We start from the raw sequence: 18,056 nt of genomic DNA, 5'->3' as shown, positions 1-18,056 counted from the left end.
GAGAAATTGTTTTCGTATGTTCCACCAGGGGGAAGCACCTCATTGGTAATGTTACGTGGTGTCAAACAAACAAGTCAAATGTTAAAAGCCTACTTATGCTATTAGAAACACTTATTTCCTTTTCGTAAATACCTTTTGTGTTTATTCATCCTTAAATGATTATTTAATCATTTAAATAATCTTATTTTCTTACTTGGACGCTGTTTGGGTTGACGACGCATGATGACGCAATCAACAAAGGACAGTGTTGTGGTTGTTGAAATGTGGAAGGCAGTTGTTTTCATATTCAACTCGTTTTGACAAATTTCTTTTTACATAGACCACACGGAACTAAAATGTACGTAATGAAAAACTCTCCTGAGTTTCTACCTGTATGCATTTGTGACGTCAAATCGGTTAAATATTCAGCATTGTGTTTTACGTTTGCAACGAAAGCTAAAGCTAAATGTTTTCTTCCTTAATTCAAGAATTTTGTGTATTTTCCAGGGCGGATTATTGGAAGTCACAACCGAGGAAATTCTGCCAGTACTGCAAGTGCTGGATTGCTGACAACAAGCCTGTGAGTATTACAGAAACATACATCGTTATTCCTATATGGAGGTAATGCTACTACTTCTAATGTTTGATCTATTTTTTGATGCTATTGCTTCTAATGTTTGATCTGCAGAGCATCGAGTTTCATGAAAGAGGGAAGAATCACAAAGAAAATGTGGCTGCTAAAATTTCAGAGGTAAGAATATTGATTTTATATTCATATAAGGGATAAATAACCAATTAACACACATTGAACACAAATACATTTGGGGTTTAAAAAAATAGTAGTTGCTTTACTCATGTTATAAAAGTTTATACCAAAAATATTTTCCTGTCTTACTAGTATAACATCTAGTATCACTTCACAAACATACTAAATTTCTATTGTTATACAGAATCCAGTTTGGACTCTACCTGAGTAAAGCATGTAGAGGTAGAAGAAAAGAAGGAAGAAAACTGAAGCAGAAGCAGTTCTAGATTTAGCTCAGAAACTCCAGAAGATACACATAGCACCTTCAATTTATCACAGATAAAAGAAATAAAACTACGTTGGACATAACTAACTCCTCAGTATGTTTCCTGAAACCAGTTAAGAAGTATAATAAGATGAACTAGAAAATTCCTGAAGAAATTTAGTCGGGCCCTGCCAAAGTCTGCCCGTCTAGTTGGACCCAGCGTTCTGATGCTAAAAATTAGCATCAATGCAAACCTTAGCTACTAAATTACAAATTACAGATATCAGTTTGAGCAAGTTAGTTTCACTAAAAAAACCAGTCCGAACAACTCCTTCCTATTCATGAACCGTGATACATATTCGAAAACCGTTTGAAGGATATGAGAGGGCCATTAGTCATCTCTGATAGTACCGCAATTCATATCTGTAACTCACTCACAGTAGTAGCAGTGATGAGAGAGAAATGGTGTGCACTGAGCTCTGAAATTTTTCAGAAATGTATGGAAATCAGCGGCTGAGAGCGTGAGCTTATCTTGTCGCCTGACTTCGCTCTGAAGCACCTTGACAGAAAGCCGTAAGCCCTAGATAAATTTTGAAAACATTTTACAGGAGCGGGCATGCGTATCAATGTTATGACCGACTTTGATACCAATAGGGTAATATTTCTGGGTCTGAGGACGAGTTAAAAAATTTTTTGGGGTCAAAATGGCACTCCATCTCTCACTCGTCAGTTACACTCCAATTTTACGAAAAATCCAAAACTTAGGTGCACTTAGAGATAAGTTGTGGACAAAACGTAATTCGTATCAACGTGCTGTCTTTACTTCTGAACAGAGCTCGGACGTATCTACAAAGTGAAATTTGAATGGCATTTCTATGTGAATTCATGACGAAACAGAAAATCCTCAAAAATAGAGTATTTTGAGTACTTTTTTTTCCTCACTCCTTTGACTTACAATGGGAATTTTGGGCATTGTTTTTCGCAATTTATATCGCCATGGTAACTCCGAATCCCACTAAAAGTAATAGCTCCCTTTTCGGCATCGAGCCACACGTTTTGATACCACTTTTGTGGGGGTGCACACAGCGGTACGAGCCGCATTAACGGTGATGGAAGTAAAATAAATAAAGAGACATTCTATTAGGTGTAGAACAACAGGTGCCTGCCATGCATTGCTATGGGCAGGCCCCAATAAGAAAAAAAACTGTTATACAATATTTAATTTTCATTTTGAATTGATAATGTATTAAACTGAAGCATTGAGCCAGGAATACATTTCACTGACCGGAAAGAGACAGCAAGAAAATATAGGATATTGCCATCAATGTATAAATATGTTGTTTCTGTATTGCTGTTTAGAACTTGAATAATCATAAATAAACATTACAGATGATCAACCAGAAAGAAAGTGCCTCATTTGGCATCATTCTCAGGACTGGCAGTAGAGATAAGCTCCAGGCTTCCACATCACGACTAACACTGTCCTGCTATTGGCCGACCAGCAGCAGCCGCTCATCTGTCTCCGCCCTTCTCTGTGCAGATTAAGAAAAAGAGTGTTGAAAAGGCGAAGAAGGAGGAGCGGATGTCCAAGGAGTTTGCAGCGATGGAGGAGGCAGCGCTGAAGGCGTACGAAGAAGATCTGAAGAGGATGCAACGGGGATCAGATGGTAATTCGGCAACATTTTATTAAAAGTGTTTTTGCTTTTTATTTGGATTTAAATTGAGTATATTTCATAGGATCAAGTTCTCCAGTTCGAGCAGCCTCTCAGTATCAGCCTGTACCTTTGGTGGGAGTTCAGCCCAAAAAGCAGCAGCAGCAGCAGCAGCAGAAGAAGAAGAAGGGATGGAAGGCGAGCAGGAAGTCCAGAGAGGGACCGAGAGAGATGCAGGTTTGGGTGGAAGGCCAGAGCGATGAGGGACAGACCTACTACTACAACACCGTGACAGGAGGTGAGGCAGGCTGATGCAACAGAACTTCCTGCTGGAACCCAGAACCTTTCCATCTTACTTCTCCTGTTCTGCAGTGTCTCAGTGGGAAAAACCCGAAGGTTTCCAGGGAGGAAGTTCAGCTTCTGCTCAGTCCCAGCAGTCTGAGGTAAATTCTGTCCTCAAGCTCTGCTTCCTGTGGAGCTTTACGTTCTGATCCCGTATCCCCTCAGAGTTCCTCGGGTTCTCCCTGGATGGAGGCTGTGAGTCCTGATGGCTACACGTACTTCTACAACACAAACACCGGAGGTGAGGGGTCCCTGCCTAATCCCGGTCCATTTTTACAGTGTGTTTGCTAGCTTGTATTAGTCATTATAAGTTCAATATTTCATTTTTCTTAGTTATAGCAGTAGTGTTTGTTTTTCATACTTTTGTTTAAGGTCTTAGTATTGTATTGTGATTATGAATACGTCAATTGGGTCATTTTCAAGAATCATATTCAATTGTTGTTGAACAACCAGCTGACTCTGGCGTTTTCTCCCAACTTTGGCTGTCACTGTTTTGTGGACTAAGTGCAGACAGGAGTATGGAGTACTATAATTTCAGTATGTTTTAGTTTTATAAACACAAAATACAGTTCCAGTTATAGTTTTTTTCCCCATTAATTGCCATTTTTATTTATTTCAGTTTACAAGACGTTTTTTCCATTACAGTTTTCACTATTTCATTAGTTTTAGTTAACTATTAGAACTTTGATTCAGAGGTCAACCGTGTCAGTTTTGTTTGTCTCCTCTTAAGAGTCCAGCTGGGAGAAGCCAGCGGACTTTCCTTCCAGTGAGGAACCGGAGACCCAGCAGGAGAAAGAGGAGAATGCAGGTGAGGACCCGGATTCCCAGTCGGAGACGGCACCTGCAGGGGAGGAACGCTCAGAGTCCGACGGGTCAGCACTGGAGCTGCAGACGGTGGGAGAAGAAGATCCGACGCCCAAAATCCCCAAAATCAACTTCAGGGTGAGATTAAATAAAAACGACCCTCAGGCGAAATTTAAAAAGCAAGACCTGAGAGTTTATTTCTTGTTTTTAGAAAAGAAAAACAGAGGATGAACCCTCGGAAAACAAAGGTGAGGATAAAGTGGCAGAAGAGGCTGTGGAAGAGGAAAAGAAAGAGACAAAACCAGAGGAAGAGGCGCAGAAGTCAGAACCCAAACCAGAGACGGTAGCAGAGGTGGCGACAGTGGGAAAAACTCCAGTAAAAAGGCCCAGAGCAGCCAATCCGTACGGAGCCTGGGAACGGGTCCAGCAGAAGCAGGATCCATTGTAAGTATTCCCAACCCGACACATGGAATGAAGTGGACCACAGGTAATCAGCTGGTGTTTTCCTTTCTGCTTCCCAGTGCTAAAGTGGATTTACAGCTGCCCCAGACGGAGGCAGCGGCCAGCACCCCGGCAGAATTCCCGTCGGAACCCAAACCCAAGTTCAAGGAACGCGTCATCACCTCTCTGGGAGAGGAGGGCGGACCCGCCTCGTTCCGGAGGAACAAGACCCAAAACGGGAAGAACAGGAGCCTCCGGCAGAGAGACGACGACGACTGATTCCAGCAGCTTTCAGATGGAGACTTTCCTGGAAGTAAAAGTTTCTAGGAACATGTCAATGGACTTTTGTAGGTTTTTTATTTTTTCGAACGTATGATAAACAGGATTTGGCCAGATTAAAAATGGAATGTATTTTTTATGCACTTGAAGTCATGATTTTGAAGAGAGGTTAGTGAAACGTTCCTACAGTTTGGGATCTTAATACATGGAGACAATCCAACATGATCATTTTCCAGCAATTAGAGGGGAATGAAACCCACTCCAGGCCCAGCAGGGGTGTTGGCCTCTTGGCACATACACACAGGGTGTGACGTGGGGAGTTTGTGTGTGTGTGTGTAGAGCTGATAGGTGTTGTCACCACACCCTGACTGGCAAATAGCCAGAAACACAGACGGTTCAGCTTTATTACAAAACAAAAAACCAGACGCTGCAGCGTGGAGACGTGCATCCTGATGTGGCGGGCCTGGTTCCAGATGTGACGGAGAGAAGTTCCCACTCGGTCTGGAATTTCATCGACCAGTTTTCCGGTTTGGGATAAGCATGGAGCAAAATAAGGGCTGGAATCTGGTAGTTTCAAAGTTGCATCCTCCACCTTTCCAGTCATCTTCTGTCCATCCACTCACCTGTTTGTAAAGGTTCACTTATTGCAGTTTTCTGGCCGATCATGCATCTTTAAGAAGTCTGACCTGCCATTTTTGATTTTGGTCAATGCAGATTTTTTTTTTTTGTATAAATAGTTTCTGAGTTAGCAACAATGGGGTGACTTCTTAAACGAACACACCAATTTATTGGTGCGCTCTTACTTAATTTTTCATTGTCTATTTTTTCATTCACTTGTCTGTCCATCCATCCGTCAGTCAGTCTGCAGGCTGTCCGGTCACAAAGCTGCTGATCTCTACCGCCTCCAGCAGAGCCTCCTGCTCAGAATGCTCCAGCAGGTCTGAGATCAGCTCCTCCAGCTCCTCCCCTCCTTTCATGAACTCCTGAAAACAGAATACCTGAGAGGTTTAGTCTGACAAGAGTCACAAGTTCCCCTTTTTCTGGCTGCTAGTCAGAAACACAAACTGAAACCTGCTCTACACTCAGGTAGCACAAACTTTACCCTAAGTTAACATTTGTTGTGATAGAATCAATTTTACAGGCAGACAGAGATGGATATTAACATTTGCTTCTTATCTGACCTTAATGTCTCTGGTGGTGTATCCTGTCCGGTGGTCAGTGACTCGATCCTGGCTGAAGTTGTAGGTGCGAATCCTCTCTGCCTGGCTGCGTGTGCCCACCTTGATAATAGAGAAAACCTGAGCTTTGACTAGGCCTGGTACTTCCAGGTATTTTATTCAGGTAGCACAGTGGAATCTTAACTTGACATCAAGTAAGGCTGAGGCTGCAGTCCTCTAAACTCAATGTTTTCGGCCAATTTGGAGAAAAATTTGCAGTAAAAGTCAGAAAAAAATGTGGGAATCTGTAGATTTTGAGTTTTGCAGATTTGTTGGAAACCTGGAGGGACTTATTAACATAATTTGGAGTCTAGAGGGCCACATAAAAAGTTATGATGGGCCACATTTGCCCCACAGGCCTTGAGTTTGACATCTGTACTTTAGAGGAAAGAATTAAATCATTTCATTTCATATTGCAGTCATTTAGTGTCAAAGTCTTAAATTGCAATTAACTGCTAAGTGGGCTGAGCTCATAGCTTGCTGTAAAAATCTAACTGACCACTCAAAGTACTAGACCCACATTTATAAACACATTCTCACAACAACAACTTGTGGTATAGTGCTTTGTCAAAGGGCACATTAACGTGTAAAAATGTCCTTATGTGTCATTGTCAAGTCGCAGAGTCCAGCTCTGCTTCAGCTTTCATTTCTCGTTTTTGGTGTTTGTTTTATTTTTATTTTTTTCTGGAATGCTGTATTTGATTCCTGCCAAAATTGTTCTGGTGTCCGAATAATTCAGTTTTAGTCTCATCAGTCCAAAGAACCTTCTCTGTAGAAAACTTTTGTCTGCTCACTCATGTTTTTTAGAGAGCTTAAACTTTCTTCTTCTACAGGAACAACATCTGAGACAGATTCTCAACAGTGTCCTGACCTGCTGCTTTCGCGCCGTTAGCCTTTGCTCGGTCTCCTTGCCCATCATGCTCTGGTAGAGTCTGGCCCTCAACATGCGCATGGCCGTGTCTCTGTTCTGCAGCTGCGAGCGCGTCTGCTGGCACTCAGACGCTATTCCTGTTAGGACCGACATGTTTATATGTGGAACGAATCCTGAGTAACTTCAGGAAGATCTCTGGCAGACCGGACCTGTAGGAAGGTGAACTATCCGCACGGCGCTGTCCGTCGTGTTAACGCCCTGGCCGCCAGGGCCTCGTGATCTGAACGTATCGATCCGCAGATCCTTTGGGTCAATCTGGACGTCCAACTACAAAGAGATTTTGAGGTTAGCCTCAGAGAGCGAAACAAGGTAAAAGTTTGGGGTGTACCTCAACTGGCTGTGGCAGGATGATGACCGACATGGTTCCAGTGTGGATCCGCTGCATCCTGGATGAGAGGCCCACCTCAGGGATCCTCTGAACCCGGTGTGTTCCTCCTTCATGTTTCAGGTGCATGTACACATTATCCCCGGCTATCCTGACTGCCGCATGGTGCAGTCCACCTAAAGACATTGTTCTGTTGTTCTGTGTGTCTGACCTATTGGTATCACTGGTGCTATTATTAAACTCTTTCGGTTGGGTAACCTTACCATACTCTGCAGGCGAGTAGTTCAGAACCTCAAAGTCCCAGTTCTTGTAACAAGCAAAGCCTCGGTACATGTCAAACATTTCCCTGGTGAACTGCTGGCATATGTCACCTGAAACAAGAGTCAAGAATCATCTTTTGAGAACCGCCCCACCCCATTCTCCCAAAGGTTAACTGATTTTCATCTTCATACGTGGATTTTAGCTGACTGCCAAAGAAAATGTGGAAAATTAAATGAAGGAACTAGAATCTGATGCTTGAAAGCCAAGGAAAATAGTCCTGTTTTCTTTCCTACCTCCTGTTGTTCGTCCTGAGACAATCTCCAGCACAACGTCGCTTGGGTCGAGAGGGTCAACGGGCACAAGAGCTTTGATTAACTGGAAAGGAAATACAGTTTTAAGTATGACAACAGGAACAGCTGGTTGGGGTCAAATTGTACAGTTTTACATTACATTTGAGTTTCAACTGATGTTTCTTCTGCTCGATGCCTCTGTGCCCCTTACTGGCGTACTGCAAGGATCCATTCTAAGCTACTATTTAATCATTAAATGTTGGCTTTGGGTTCCATCTTTAGAAAGCACAATATACCTGCCACTAGTTGGCTAATGATGGACAGATATACCTGATACCAGACAGCATCAGGTATTATGCTGGTGACTGTGTTTTAGTTTGGAACCACAGGTTTGTTTCCTGTGTTTTGACAGCTCCTACTGATATTAAAGTGTTGAATACAAGAAAAAAAAACCTGACCTCGAAAAGTGTGATCAGTGACATTAAAGCTCGGCAGATGTTTGCACAGGACTCACATGTTTTCTCAAGGTCAGAATGTTGCTGCAGATCTGCGCCTCTTCCTCTCTGAGCAGCTGGATCAGGTTTTGATCTTCATCTTTAGTACCAGCTGAGTATTCACAGGTTCAAAATGAACCTAAGACACAAATATTCCACCCTAAGATTAGGAATACGAAAGGTTTCAGTCACTACTCACTGTGCAGAAGCGAAAGGACTTCTTCCAAGTCTTTCTGGGCTTGTTCAATGCTTCCAAACAGACCAGCAACGGGCAGCAGCTCTGAGTGCTTCTTCAGCAGCGATTTCCTGCCTGAATCACTGAGGTGATCGTGTTGTAACTTCCGGCTGATGTCTCTGTGTTCCTCCATCAGTTTCTGCAGATACCGCTGAACTGAGGAGTTGTTATATAAATCTCCTATATCACAATGTGAAAGGCGTCTTGGGACTGCATTGGTACCTCGGAGCTGTACCTCTGTAAAGACAGCATGTCTTAGCCTGCTGTGGCCCTTCAGGGTTCCCCACGGAAACCCACGGCGTGAAACTACACGGCTGCAGTGACAACATAGTCCGAACCAGCGAGGGGGAAACATTTCAGCTAATTTTTAGAAGCCGGTGAGGAAGAAATGTTGCTTCTGGCGAATGCTGATGACGCAAGCACACACCGGAAGTAGCCGGAATTCTAGCAATAAAGACTTCTGGGAAATGTAGTTTTATCTTTGGATTATATTAGCAACTTATCCGTGTCCACCTAATCAGTCGCTATATTTTCATCGGTTACATAAAGTTGTGATAAATAAGTGAAAAAGCGTTGTAGCGCTACGTGTTCACAACAAAATGTCGGAATTCCCGGATAACAAGGGTCAGGAAATAATATTGCAAAAATACTGATGTAAATATTGGAATGTTAACAAATATATATACTTTTTTTTAATCAAGAAGGTTTAAATATTAGCCTAATATTTGTTAGCCGACTAGCATATTAGCTTCACGGGCTAACAGGCAATACAGAAACAATTAAATGTCAGTTCAAATTTGTGCAGATTTCTGTACAAACTCAGACAAACTCAAACTCTTTCTATCTGGCTGTATTGGGCACATAATATTTCACCTCGACTGGAAAATAATATGAAAAATATTCATGTATGAAGTATTTTCATTTCTATTCCAGCTGGAACAGAAAAATAAAGTTGGTTTAACACATAATTTTAAGTGTTTTATTGTGGTGTGTTCAGGCTTCCAGGAATCCTGTGAGTTTTCATTAACTAAGGCGGTGGAGGATGTCAGTCAGTACAGCCACAGCCAGACTGAGACCCTGAGAGAGAAACAGAAAACTCTGAAAACCCTGCAGGTACACTTCATCATCTGTCTGATAAAACTACACTCACAGTGGCTAGCAAAAGTATTCACACCCTTGTGAACTTCTCCATATTTTCTCACAATAAATATATTTCATTCAAATTTTATGTGAAGGACCAACACAAAGTGGTATCCAATTGTGAAGGTAGAAAGTTATTCATGATTCAAACCATATTTTACAAATGAAAAACTGAAAAGTGAGGTGTGCAAAAGTATTCAGCCTGATATTACAGTATCTGTAATATCATGCTGTTATGATTCAGTGCATTTCTATTGAAGGCGGCTCTGGCTGACATTGAAAAGAAAAGTCCACATGCGGAGCAGCAGCTGAGGTCCAAGCTGAGAGAAATCTGCCTGCTGGAGGGAGAGATGGCACATCTGGAGAGGCAAAGAGCGCTGCTGCAGGACCGCTGTGCCAGCATCAACAAGGAGAACGTAAAGCTGCACATGCTCTTACAGGACGAGGAGGAGCACGCCCGATCCACTCTGGAAGAATTCAGCGTGTACAGGAACAAGATGAAAGGCCACAAAGACGCCGTCCTGCAGGCTGTGAGCCAGACGGAGGCCCACAGGGAGCTGAAGGAGAACAGGATGCTGGTCTTGAATCTGAGGCAGGAGAAGGAACAACTCAAGGAGGATCTTCAAAACCCAAACGGGATAACCCTGCAAACGGCTAAGGTACAAAACATACACAAAATGATTTTAAAGTTTTTGGTTTTTGTAAAAGTTCTTCTGTCCAGGAGGAAACTGATGCCCTGAAGAGAGAGATCTCTGAGAGTAAGAAAGCCGTCGCTGAAGGAAGAGAACAACTGAAGAAAGAGTTTGAGATTCATGCAAAGTTAAAGAGAGATATCGAGGTACAGCAGAGGATTGAATTATTCCCCCAAAATTAAAACATTTCATTGATAATTTTCTCTCCTTCAGATCCAAAACAGGCGCTTTGAAGCCATCGTCAAGAGGCTGCGCTGCCAGCTCAGCAGAGCTCAGGCCGTACACAGGTAAACCCATCGCCCCAAAGTCTTCTATTTCCTCTTTACATGAAACAAAACTTTAAAAACAATCAAATCGTCTATTTTTTCAGGCAGACTTTGGGTGAAATTTTCCACCTGCAGAGGCAGCTGACTGAGTTCAAGGGTCAGCAGCATTCTTCACAGGGTTGAAGACATTTAAAGTACAACGTTATGTTTGTCTAATCTGGGTTATTTGTTTTGCTGGAGAATACATTTAGGCATTTAAGATACTTGCTACGTATGGAACGGTTTGTTTTTGTTCCTTGTGTTGAACAGGTGGGGGCAGCACCCTCCAGTAAATCTCTAGCTAAGGCTTCTTCTGCTTTTGACTGACATTCTGTGTTTATGCAAACCACTAATGGCCTCAATTTAAGCTTTGCAGAATCCAAGTGCTAATCCTCTGAGAATTTATTAAATAAAGACACATTTATCTTCTGTGAGAATTAGTGCCGACATGAGCAGAGTGTGGGATGGGATTTCAGCTGAAGTGATGACAGAAAATCAGTCCCTGCAGAACAGAGTTTGAGGCACAACAAAAGCCATGTGTCCACTGTAGCTGACGAGGCAATGAGGTTTGTTTTGGAACGCACTGTTCCAGCTCCTCTTCCAGCTTCTGCTCCACTAAGTGGCTTGACGGCTGCGAAGTGACAGTTCCACTGTCCCTCGGTCCAGGGTATGACTTCTTTGGCACAGTAAGGCTCAGTATTTTTAAGAACTGAGTCCACATCATACTGGCTGCCAAAAGAAAATTAAATGTGTAACCTAAAACGGACAGAGATTGTTAAAAAATTTCATTTTGTCATGTTGAAAAGTGCTAAAATGTGTGAAGTGGGACAGCTGCTCTCCTATTTTTAAAAGTGGAGGAAACAAACATTTTAAAACAAGTCAAAGTTATTTTGCCATTTAGATAGTATTTTTTAAAAGTGTTTGGCATTAAATTTTCAATTAGAAATAAAAACAAAGTTAGCAAAAATGTTGGAAGGTAGCATTTAGGTTGAAATCTAATAACCAAATTTGCTTTTAGCTAGCTAAGTTTGGCATAGTTATAGCATTTTAGTTAACTTTCTAAAATAACTTACTTAGCTAAACTGTTGGGACTAAAAATAGTGAGCTAGTATTTGGTACAACTTAGCATTTAGTGTTTAAGTGAGGGTTAATAAACAAGTTACTTAAAAAGAAGTTGGGATTTAAATTAGACTTAGAAACAAATTAAGCATTTGAAATTTAGGTTTGCATTTAAATGCAAGTGACTCTTAGGCATATTGAGAAGCATTAAAAACAAAATGAGGTAGTACAATTTAGCATTTGAGTTGGCATTTTGAAAATAGTATTTAAGTAAACGTTTAAAAATGCAAGTTAGCATTTCTGTTTAAATTATAAATTGTTGTTTTTTTGTTTTGTTTTCCTTTTCTTTTATGATTTCACACTTGAGCCAGTTGTTTAAAGACAATTTAGCAGTGTACTTTAGAATAATATTTTGAACTTATTTGTGAGCACCAAACCCCAGAGCAAAGACAGAAGAGCTTGTGAAAACAGTGGATGAAACAGGAAGGGGAGCTGAACACGAGCTGCAAGGCCACTCAGAGATGAAGAGGTAATTTCTACAAAAGCAACATAACAGCAAAATAAACACCTCACAAAATAAATGGTGTCATGAGGAAAGGACATTACGTTGACATATCGAAGCAACATCTAATGACAACCAGAAAAGTAAAAGCACAAGGAGGTCTTAAAAATGGACAGTAGTTTAAATTCTTTAGAATTAAGTGGTATTCTGCCAGCTGGTATTCTGTTGTGTTTGCAGAACCATACCTCCTTTTAACGGCTGGCCTGACAGTCCCTGGATTTGCATTGTTGACGCCGCTCTGCCATGGGCCTCCTCTCAAACTACCCTAAACATCTTCTCAGAACAACCGCCTAGTATAAATAGAAACATATTGCAAGTGAATTCAGTTTGTTCTCTTTAAATAGTCCAACCACATGCCTGCACACTTCCACCCACAGTCTCATTTGTCCGTGCACGAACCACGGAGGACTATTTTTACTCCTCTCTGACGCAAATTAAATGAACATGGAGACAAAAATAAGTGAGATGGTAAATCTTCCCATGCAATGAGGAGCAGGGAGTTCCTTGACTTCATTTACATAATCCCACTCCCATGACACATTTGTCATAAGACATTTTGATTTGTGTGATCTTTGTTTGGGCCAGCAAAGCCTAAGTGTTTAGGCATGCCAGGACACACAGAGGTACTGGAACACTGCAACAGAACTAAAAAGAACCAACGCACCATATTTGTTGTTTGTGACAGTGAAGCACATACAGGATAGAGAGACAGCATGAGGAACAGTATCATCGTTTAAAAAAGGCATGGCTCGCATGTCCACAATGAAACATGAAACCAGTGTTTTGAAGTTGATCCACTCTGGGATCTGGTTTCAAAAATGTTCCTTTCTGGTCTCCCAAAATGCCGGATCCTAGTGGAGGCGACCAAAAAAAACCCCCAAAAAACGCTTGCAGATACACCTGAAATCGTCAGGTCAGAATTTTCACAACAGAGGCGTGTGCATCGCCCACATTAATACAAAACACAAAACATTTAGGGTTCCCTGAAACACCATTTTAGTGTTGACTTGGCTGGGGCACAAACTGTTAAAAATAATTCCATTTAAAACAAACAAAACATCCTGCATGGGAATGTTAAAAATCCTGTAAGAAAGTAGGTTACCTACAAACTATTTGACTGTGTCATATTTTGTGCATGATTAGGGGTGTGTGTGTGCGTGTGTGTGTGTGTGTGTGTGTGTGTGTGTGTGTGTGTGTGTGGTGCTTTTCTAGCTGTGTGGATATACCCTGGCTAGCTGCCCTGTGCTTGTTAAAGTGAAGCTGAGTAAAAGCAAAGCACATGCCTCCAGATCTGTTCTTCTAGTAATAAATTCTTTGAATCTGTGAGGTGAAGTACTTTCCTGCTGATTATAGTTAAGGAAAACAGTAGGAGGGTGTTTTTAATTTGCTTTTTCCATTGAAGGATTTCAGTTTGGTTTTTGACTTTATCTTCAGGGTAAATTTAATCTTAGACTTCCGTCTTCTGGCGTGTTGGTAAACAGAAACATTACCTGGAAGTTAAAACTTAAACCATGAGTTTTCATTCTTTTTGACATAATAGATATTTATCTATTTTTGTCACTGCAAACAATGCATTGCTTGTTCATACTGGTTTTTACTCCTGATGGTATGTCGATGACTCTTCTCGGAATTCAGTTTTGTTTTTTTTGTGTTTTTTTTTCCATCCAGGTTTTATTTCAAAAAGAAACCCACAAAACCCTGCAACCTCCCTCCTGGAAAAGGATAAGCTTTATCAGTAATGTGCTTTCCTAGAATTTTGCTTTGTATCATCCTGCTCTTCCATGAACAGGTGTTGTAATTTTGTTGTAACAGAAGTTTGAATTGTTGGCAGTCCTTTAACGCTATGAGGTAGCATAAAATGGTGTGTGTGTGTGTGTGTGTATGTGTGTGTGTGTGTGTTACCCCTGGTGCCTCCAACACTGAGAAATCATTGAGTTCAGTTGGAGAATTTTAATAAACACATAAACAACCATGCAGTCTGCAAAAAAAAAAAAAAAAAGACAAAGTTCTGATCTGGAAGATGCTTAGGAATTATTTTATTGTTGTAGACAAAAATAAATGTGGTGAAGGATCATTTTAAATGAAGTTATTCACTACTGAAACAATTGTTACAGAAGAAATAAAAACAAGAATAATGATCAATGCAAAAGCAATATGCATGAGAAATGATTCCCTGTTCAGCCTGTTACATCTGTCCTTCGAAACAGCTTCTGTAGTCTGTAATCTAAAATTTTACAGATAGAGGGAATTTTTCAGTTGCTCTGCTGTTCACAACTTAACACATGCAGGACAGCTAGTGCTGCTAGTTAATTTACAAAAACTAAAAATGGACAGTTCATTCCTCAAAATCACGTGTTCATGGTTGTGCGGCACTATGTTTATGAACAAGAGAGTCAAATGGCGTTGTCAAGCTTTCATTATGATCGCTCACACTGGGAGTGTTTCCCACTGCAAAAACATCAACTAACAGAAATATTTAAATACTTTATTCAGACAGTAACTTTGGTCCAAAGTATTTTGTTTGAAGGATGACATGTTTTCCTGAACTTGCATATTTTATGAAAGCTGTAGGAAGATTGGGGCATCGGACTCCTGGATTGTCTTTTACTGACTCACTGCTTTGGTGGCCTCAAATTAAGAAATATTTCTGGATTCCTAGCACAAAGTTGGCCTTGTTCCCAGAAGGGATAAGACACTGCCAGGGCTTCCTGTTTGTCATGTACCTTGTTTATGGCTTTCATGGACAGGATTTGAGGTTGCAGTGGGGGTGAAGGAGGGAATCTTAGGGTCTATTGTCCCTGGAGTCGTTCACAGGTAAGATGAAGACTGATTGTCTCCAAGTGTGAGATCCTGGGTTCTCAAACAGAAAAAGCTTGACAGCTCCCTTTGGGTGAAGGTTCTGTCTCTTCCTCTAGTAAAGGAGTTTGAGTATCTTTGAGTCTTGTTCATGAGTTATAACAAGGACAGAGGGAAGGTCTGAAAAGTCCCAGATGCTGCTCTGCTGTGATGAGGAAAAACCTGAGGCACAAGCAAAGCATTTGATTAACAGCTTTATCAACACTCCAAGCCTCACCTTTGGTCAGAAGATATACATTATGAATGATAGAATGACATCCTGAACTAATGTGTATTTATGTGTCTGAATGCAGCCATTGAGATGTTGTAAAGACCTCCATCAGTTAGTAGAACTGCATCTCTTCCACTTTAAGTTAGGGCGGTCTGGACAACAGGAAGCCTCATGGAAACCTCCCAGGGGAGGTTTGTCCAGACATGGCCACCTGGGAAGAAACCCCCGGGGCAGACCCAGAACCCTGGGAGGGACCGACATATGCCTATGACTTGATTTAGGATAAGGATAGGACAATGGATAAATGGATGGTATTGTCCATTTCTGAGATAGTACCTGGAAAGTATCCTTATCCTCTCCTGAGCTGTTGTAAACAAGCACCAGATGAATGTAACATGGCATCTGATTGCTGCTTTGTTTTCTCTTTTAGGAAAAAAAAATAATATTTCAATTTCCACATAAATCTGCATTTCCCCTCTGATCTGAACTGCTCAATTGTGGCTTTAAAGCTTTTAAAAACATCCAGGAAACACCTGACAGTCAGTGTCAGTGTGGCTTTACCACCAGGGAATGAAGAGTTTATTTGCCATATTTTGTTTGGAAAAGGAAGTCCTGGTTCAGAAAGCAGTAATCCTGACTGATGAGTGCTGGGAACCGTGGAGTAACATGATCTTTACCAGGGCGGAGAAATAAAAAGAGAAACCTATGTGACCTCTGCAGGCGTCTAATTGCTCCCACTGGACCTTGCTAGACTAAACAGCATTTGAACACTCGTTCAGGTCAACTTTAAACATTCTGTATGCACATGTTGGTGTTCAGAGGTCAGATGTTAAGAATGAGCAATTAGCAGGTGGCTAAAAATTTAACCGACTCCAGTGGGTGAAGATTATTCATTCCTAGGAGCTAGGAGCCGTGTTCTCGGGTTCGGAATTACAGAGAAACCGGATTAAGGCGTACTCCGGGGTGTGGCTCAGGTGCTGCAGTCTGAGGAGGGTTTGTATTTGCACGGACAAGACATGTTGACTATGACTGCATTTCAGGAATGTGGGATGGAAGTATTGAAGCTGTGACGTGGACATACAGTTTTCCAGGTGTAATAAAGGAAACCTTTAACCTTCAGCACGTGACGGAGCTGCACCCTTCTCCACCTGCGTTACGCAAACACAATCTCATTTACCGGCAAGAAGTGATCACTTCCAGCTTGCCTCATAAAATCAAATGTTGGGCTGCATATTCAAATCCAGGGTGAGCTCATGTTGTGTCAGGGATGATAAATCATTTTCAGGACATAAATGTTATTATATATTCTCCAAATGTGTGTCTCCAGGCGTTTAGTCGGTGCTTCACAGCCGCCCACATAACAGTGAGTCAAACGGTTTCAGCATCAGCATTACATCTTCAAATACTCTTCAATTGACATTTAACTCCAAAGTCTCTTTTCTCAAAAGTACAATTTCTCATCTAACTGCTCATAAAAGCACAATTTACTAGGAATATAATTGTACCAACTTTACTGGTTTTCCTAATTAAATGGGATAATTTAATTTTAATGTTGAGGTTTCTGAAGGAGCCTGACACGAAAGACCACACCTACAAGTTTTAAGGGGAAAAAGTAATTTAGTTCAATAGTTAAGAAAAAAGAAATACAAACAGTACGTCACACAAACATATCTGCATAAAAGAAAACAACTTTATCCATAAGGGCATCGAGTTCCACTTAAACAAAGTCATATATGTTCAAAAGTTAGAATCCATAACAGATCAATTAGAATTTGACTCAGAAAGCTTGGCTAACTCTTTACACAAATGTTTTCCTCATTACAGATTTCACGGGAATGTGAAATAATCAAAAAACAAACAATCTGGGAATAAAAACAATACTGAACATTTATTTCAATTACAAGAATAAATTATTAAACTGAACAATCCTTGGTTTTCAAAATGTAAATGGGTCCAAAGTTGTTTTATGAACAGTATCTAATGCTCTGAAGAAGACTTTATTTACATTTTTTCAAATGTAAGCACAAATGGAGAGTCGTCAGATTTTAGCGGTTATAGGATTTGTCGTTGGTCTTTGGCTAAAGACCACAAGTCATTTCTCCCATGAGAGCTAGACTCATGCGTTTGTTTTGGTTGTATTTACCCAGAATACTCTATGCAACAGTAAGTTTAATGCACTTGGAGCGGTCTTCCCTCCGCTTGGCGTTCACATATCCATCCAAACCAAAGCAGAGTTCACTTCAACCAAACCAGACCGAGGTTTGTAGGCGAACCAGAGTTTGCTTCTTAGGTTCGATTGCACAGTCACAGCTCCCCAACCGGACCGGAGTCTCAAGGCAAACAAAATGGATTTTGATTGAAGAGGAATAAACATGGCTGGAATTAACCTTTAGACTCCCTTTAAACAGAAAAGATAAGAATCCAGATACTGCTGTAAGAAAGGAGATTCTTATATCCTGAACATATATGCAGTCAGAGCAAGGGCCTAAAAGTTAAAAACAAGTGGAGCTGTGAAAAAAATGCTGAACAAGGAAGTTCATCATTAAGAATGAGCAACAAACAATGGAGGCGGGGAATGAAGACTACAAAAAGCACCTTCTGCCCAATGTTAAGTACAATGGAGGAGTTGTGGTGCTCTGGGCCTGTAGTTCAGTAATTATTAGGTTGTAACAATGTGATTGAAAAAAAAAATGGACTGGTTACGTCTGTAGGGCTTGCAGCATGTGCATCGTCTTTCATTTTAGTTTCAGTATTTCATATAAAGGAACATGTTGACCTAGATGTTCGGTTTGATTTCACAGGCCTGATGCAAATGCTTAACAATATGTCCTGTCCAAAATATCACAAAGTGTTTGAAAGCTGCCGTTCCGTATTTTGATACCAGGTTATAAATTCAAATAAGGGCCAAAAGATACCGGTGCATCTCTCATAAATAAACAGCCTTTTAAAGACACGGCACGCTGTGAGGTGC

General features: G+C 41.0%; 3 protein-coding genes across 3 annotated transcripts; 2 read left to right on the top strand and 1 right to left on the bottom strand.

Moving 5' to 3' along the window:
• The first annotated feature begins 72 nt into the window (after window positions 1-72).
• On the top strand, window positions 73-4,646 carry wbp4 (WW domain binding protein 4). Its single transcript, XM_044110050.1, has 10 exons — window positions 73-337; window positions 487-559; window positions 668-730; window positions 2,530-2,656; window positions 2,727-2,939; window positions 3,014-3,084; window positions 3,149-3,224; window positions 3,714-3,925; window positions 3,999-4,231; window positions 4,309-4,646. Coding segments are annotated over exons 1-10 (1,269 nt in total). The 5' UTR covers window positions 73-335; the 3' UTR covers window positions 4,508-4,646.
• mtrf1 (mitochondrial translational release factor 1) lies at window positions 3,959-8,720 on the bottom strand. The gene is made up of 9 exons (XM_044110049.1): window positions 8,225-8,720; window positions 8,046-8,137; window positions 7,535-7,616; window positions 7,244-7,351; window positions 6,984-7,156; window positions 6,805-6,922; window positions 6,596-6,732; window positions 5,689-5,787; window positions 3,959-5,490 (listed from the first exon to the last, which is right to left on the bottom strand). Exons 1-9 carry the CDS (start codon window positions 8,613-8,615, stop codon window positions 5,365-5,367), a joined length of 1,326 nt encoding a protein of 441 aa, XP_043965984.1. The 5' UTR covers window positions 8,616-8,720; the 3' UTR covers window positions 3,959-5,364.
• A 74-nt stretch (window positions 8,721-8,794) lies between these two features.
• LOC122827285 (coiled-coil domain-containing protein 122) lies at window positions 8,795-10,844 on the top strand. Its single transcript, XM_044110051.1, has 6 exons — window positions 8,795-8,884; window positions 9,258-9,373; window positions 9,661-10,059; window positions 10,122-10,238; window positions 10,306-10,379; window positions 10,463-10,844. Exons 1-6 carry the CDS (start codon window positions 8,860-8,862, stop codon window positions 10,539-10,541), a joined length of 810 nt encoding a protein of 269 aa, XP_043965986.1. The 5' UTR covers window positions 8,795-8,859; the 3' UTR covers window positions 10,542-10,844.
• The last annotated feature ends 7,212 nt before the right edge of the window (window positions 10,845-18,056 follow it).

This window comes from Gambusia affinis, linkage group LG24 (assembly GCF_019740435.1).
Source record: "Gambusia affinis linkage group LG24, SWU_Gaff_1.0, whole genome shotgun sequence".
Classification (NCBI taxonomy): domain Eukaryota; kingdom Metazoa; phylum Chordata; class Actinopteri; order Cyprinodontiformes; family Poeciliidae; genus Gambusia; species Gambusia affinis.
The sequence above is the reverse complement of the archived record's forward strand: the minus strand, read 5'-3'. Positions and strand labels throughout refer to the sequence as shown.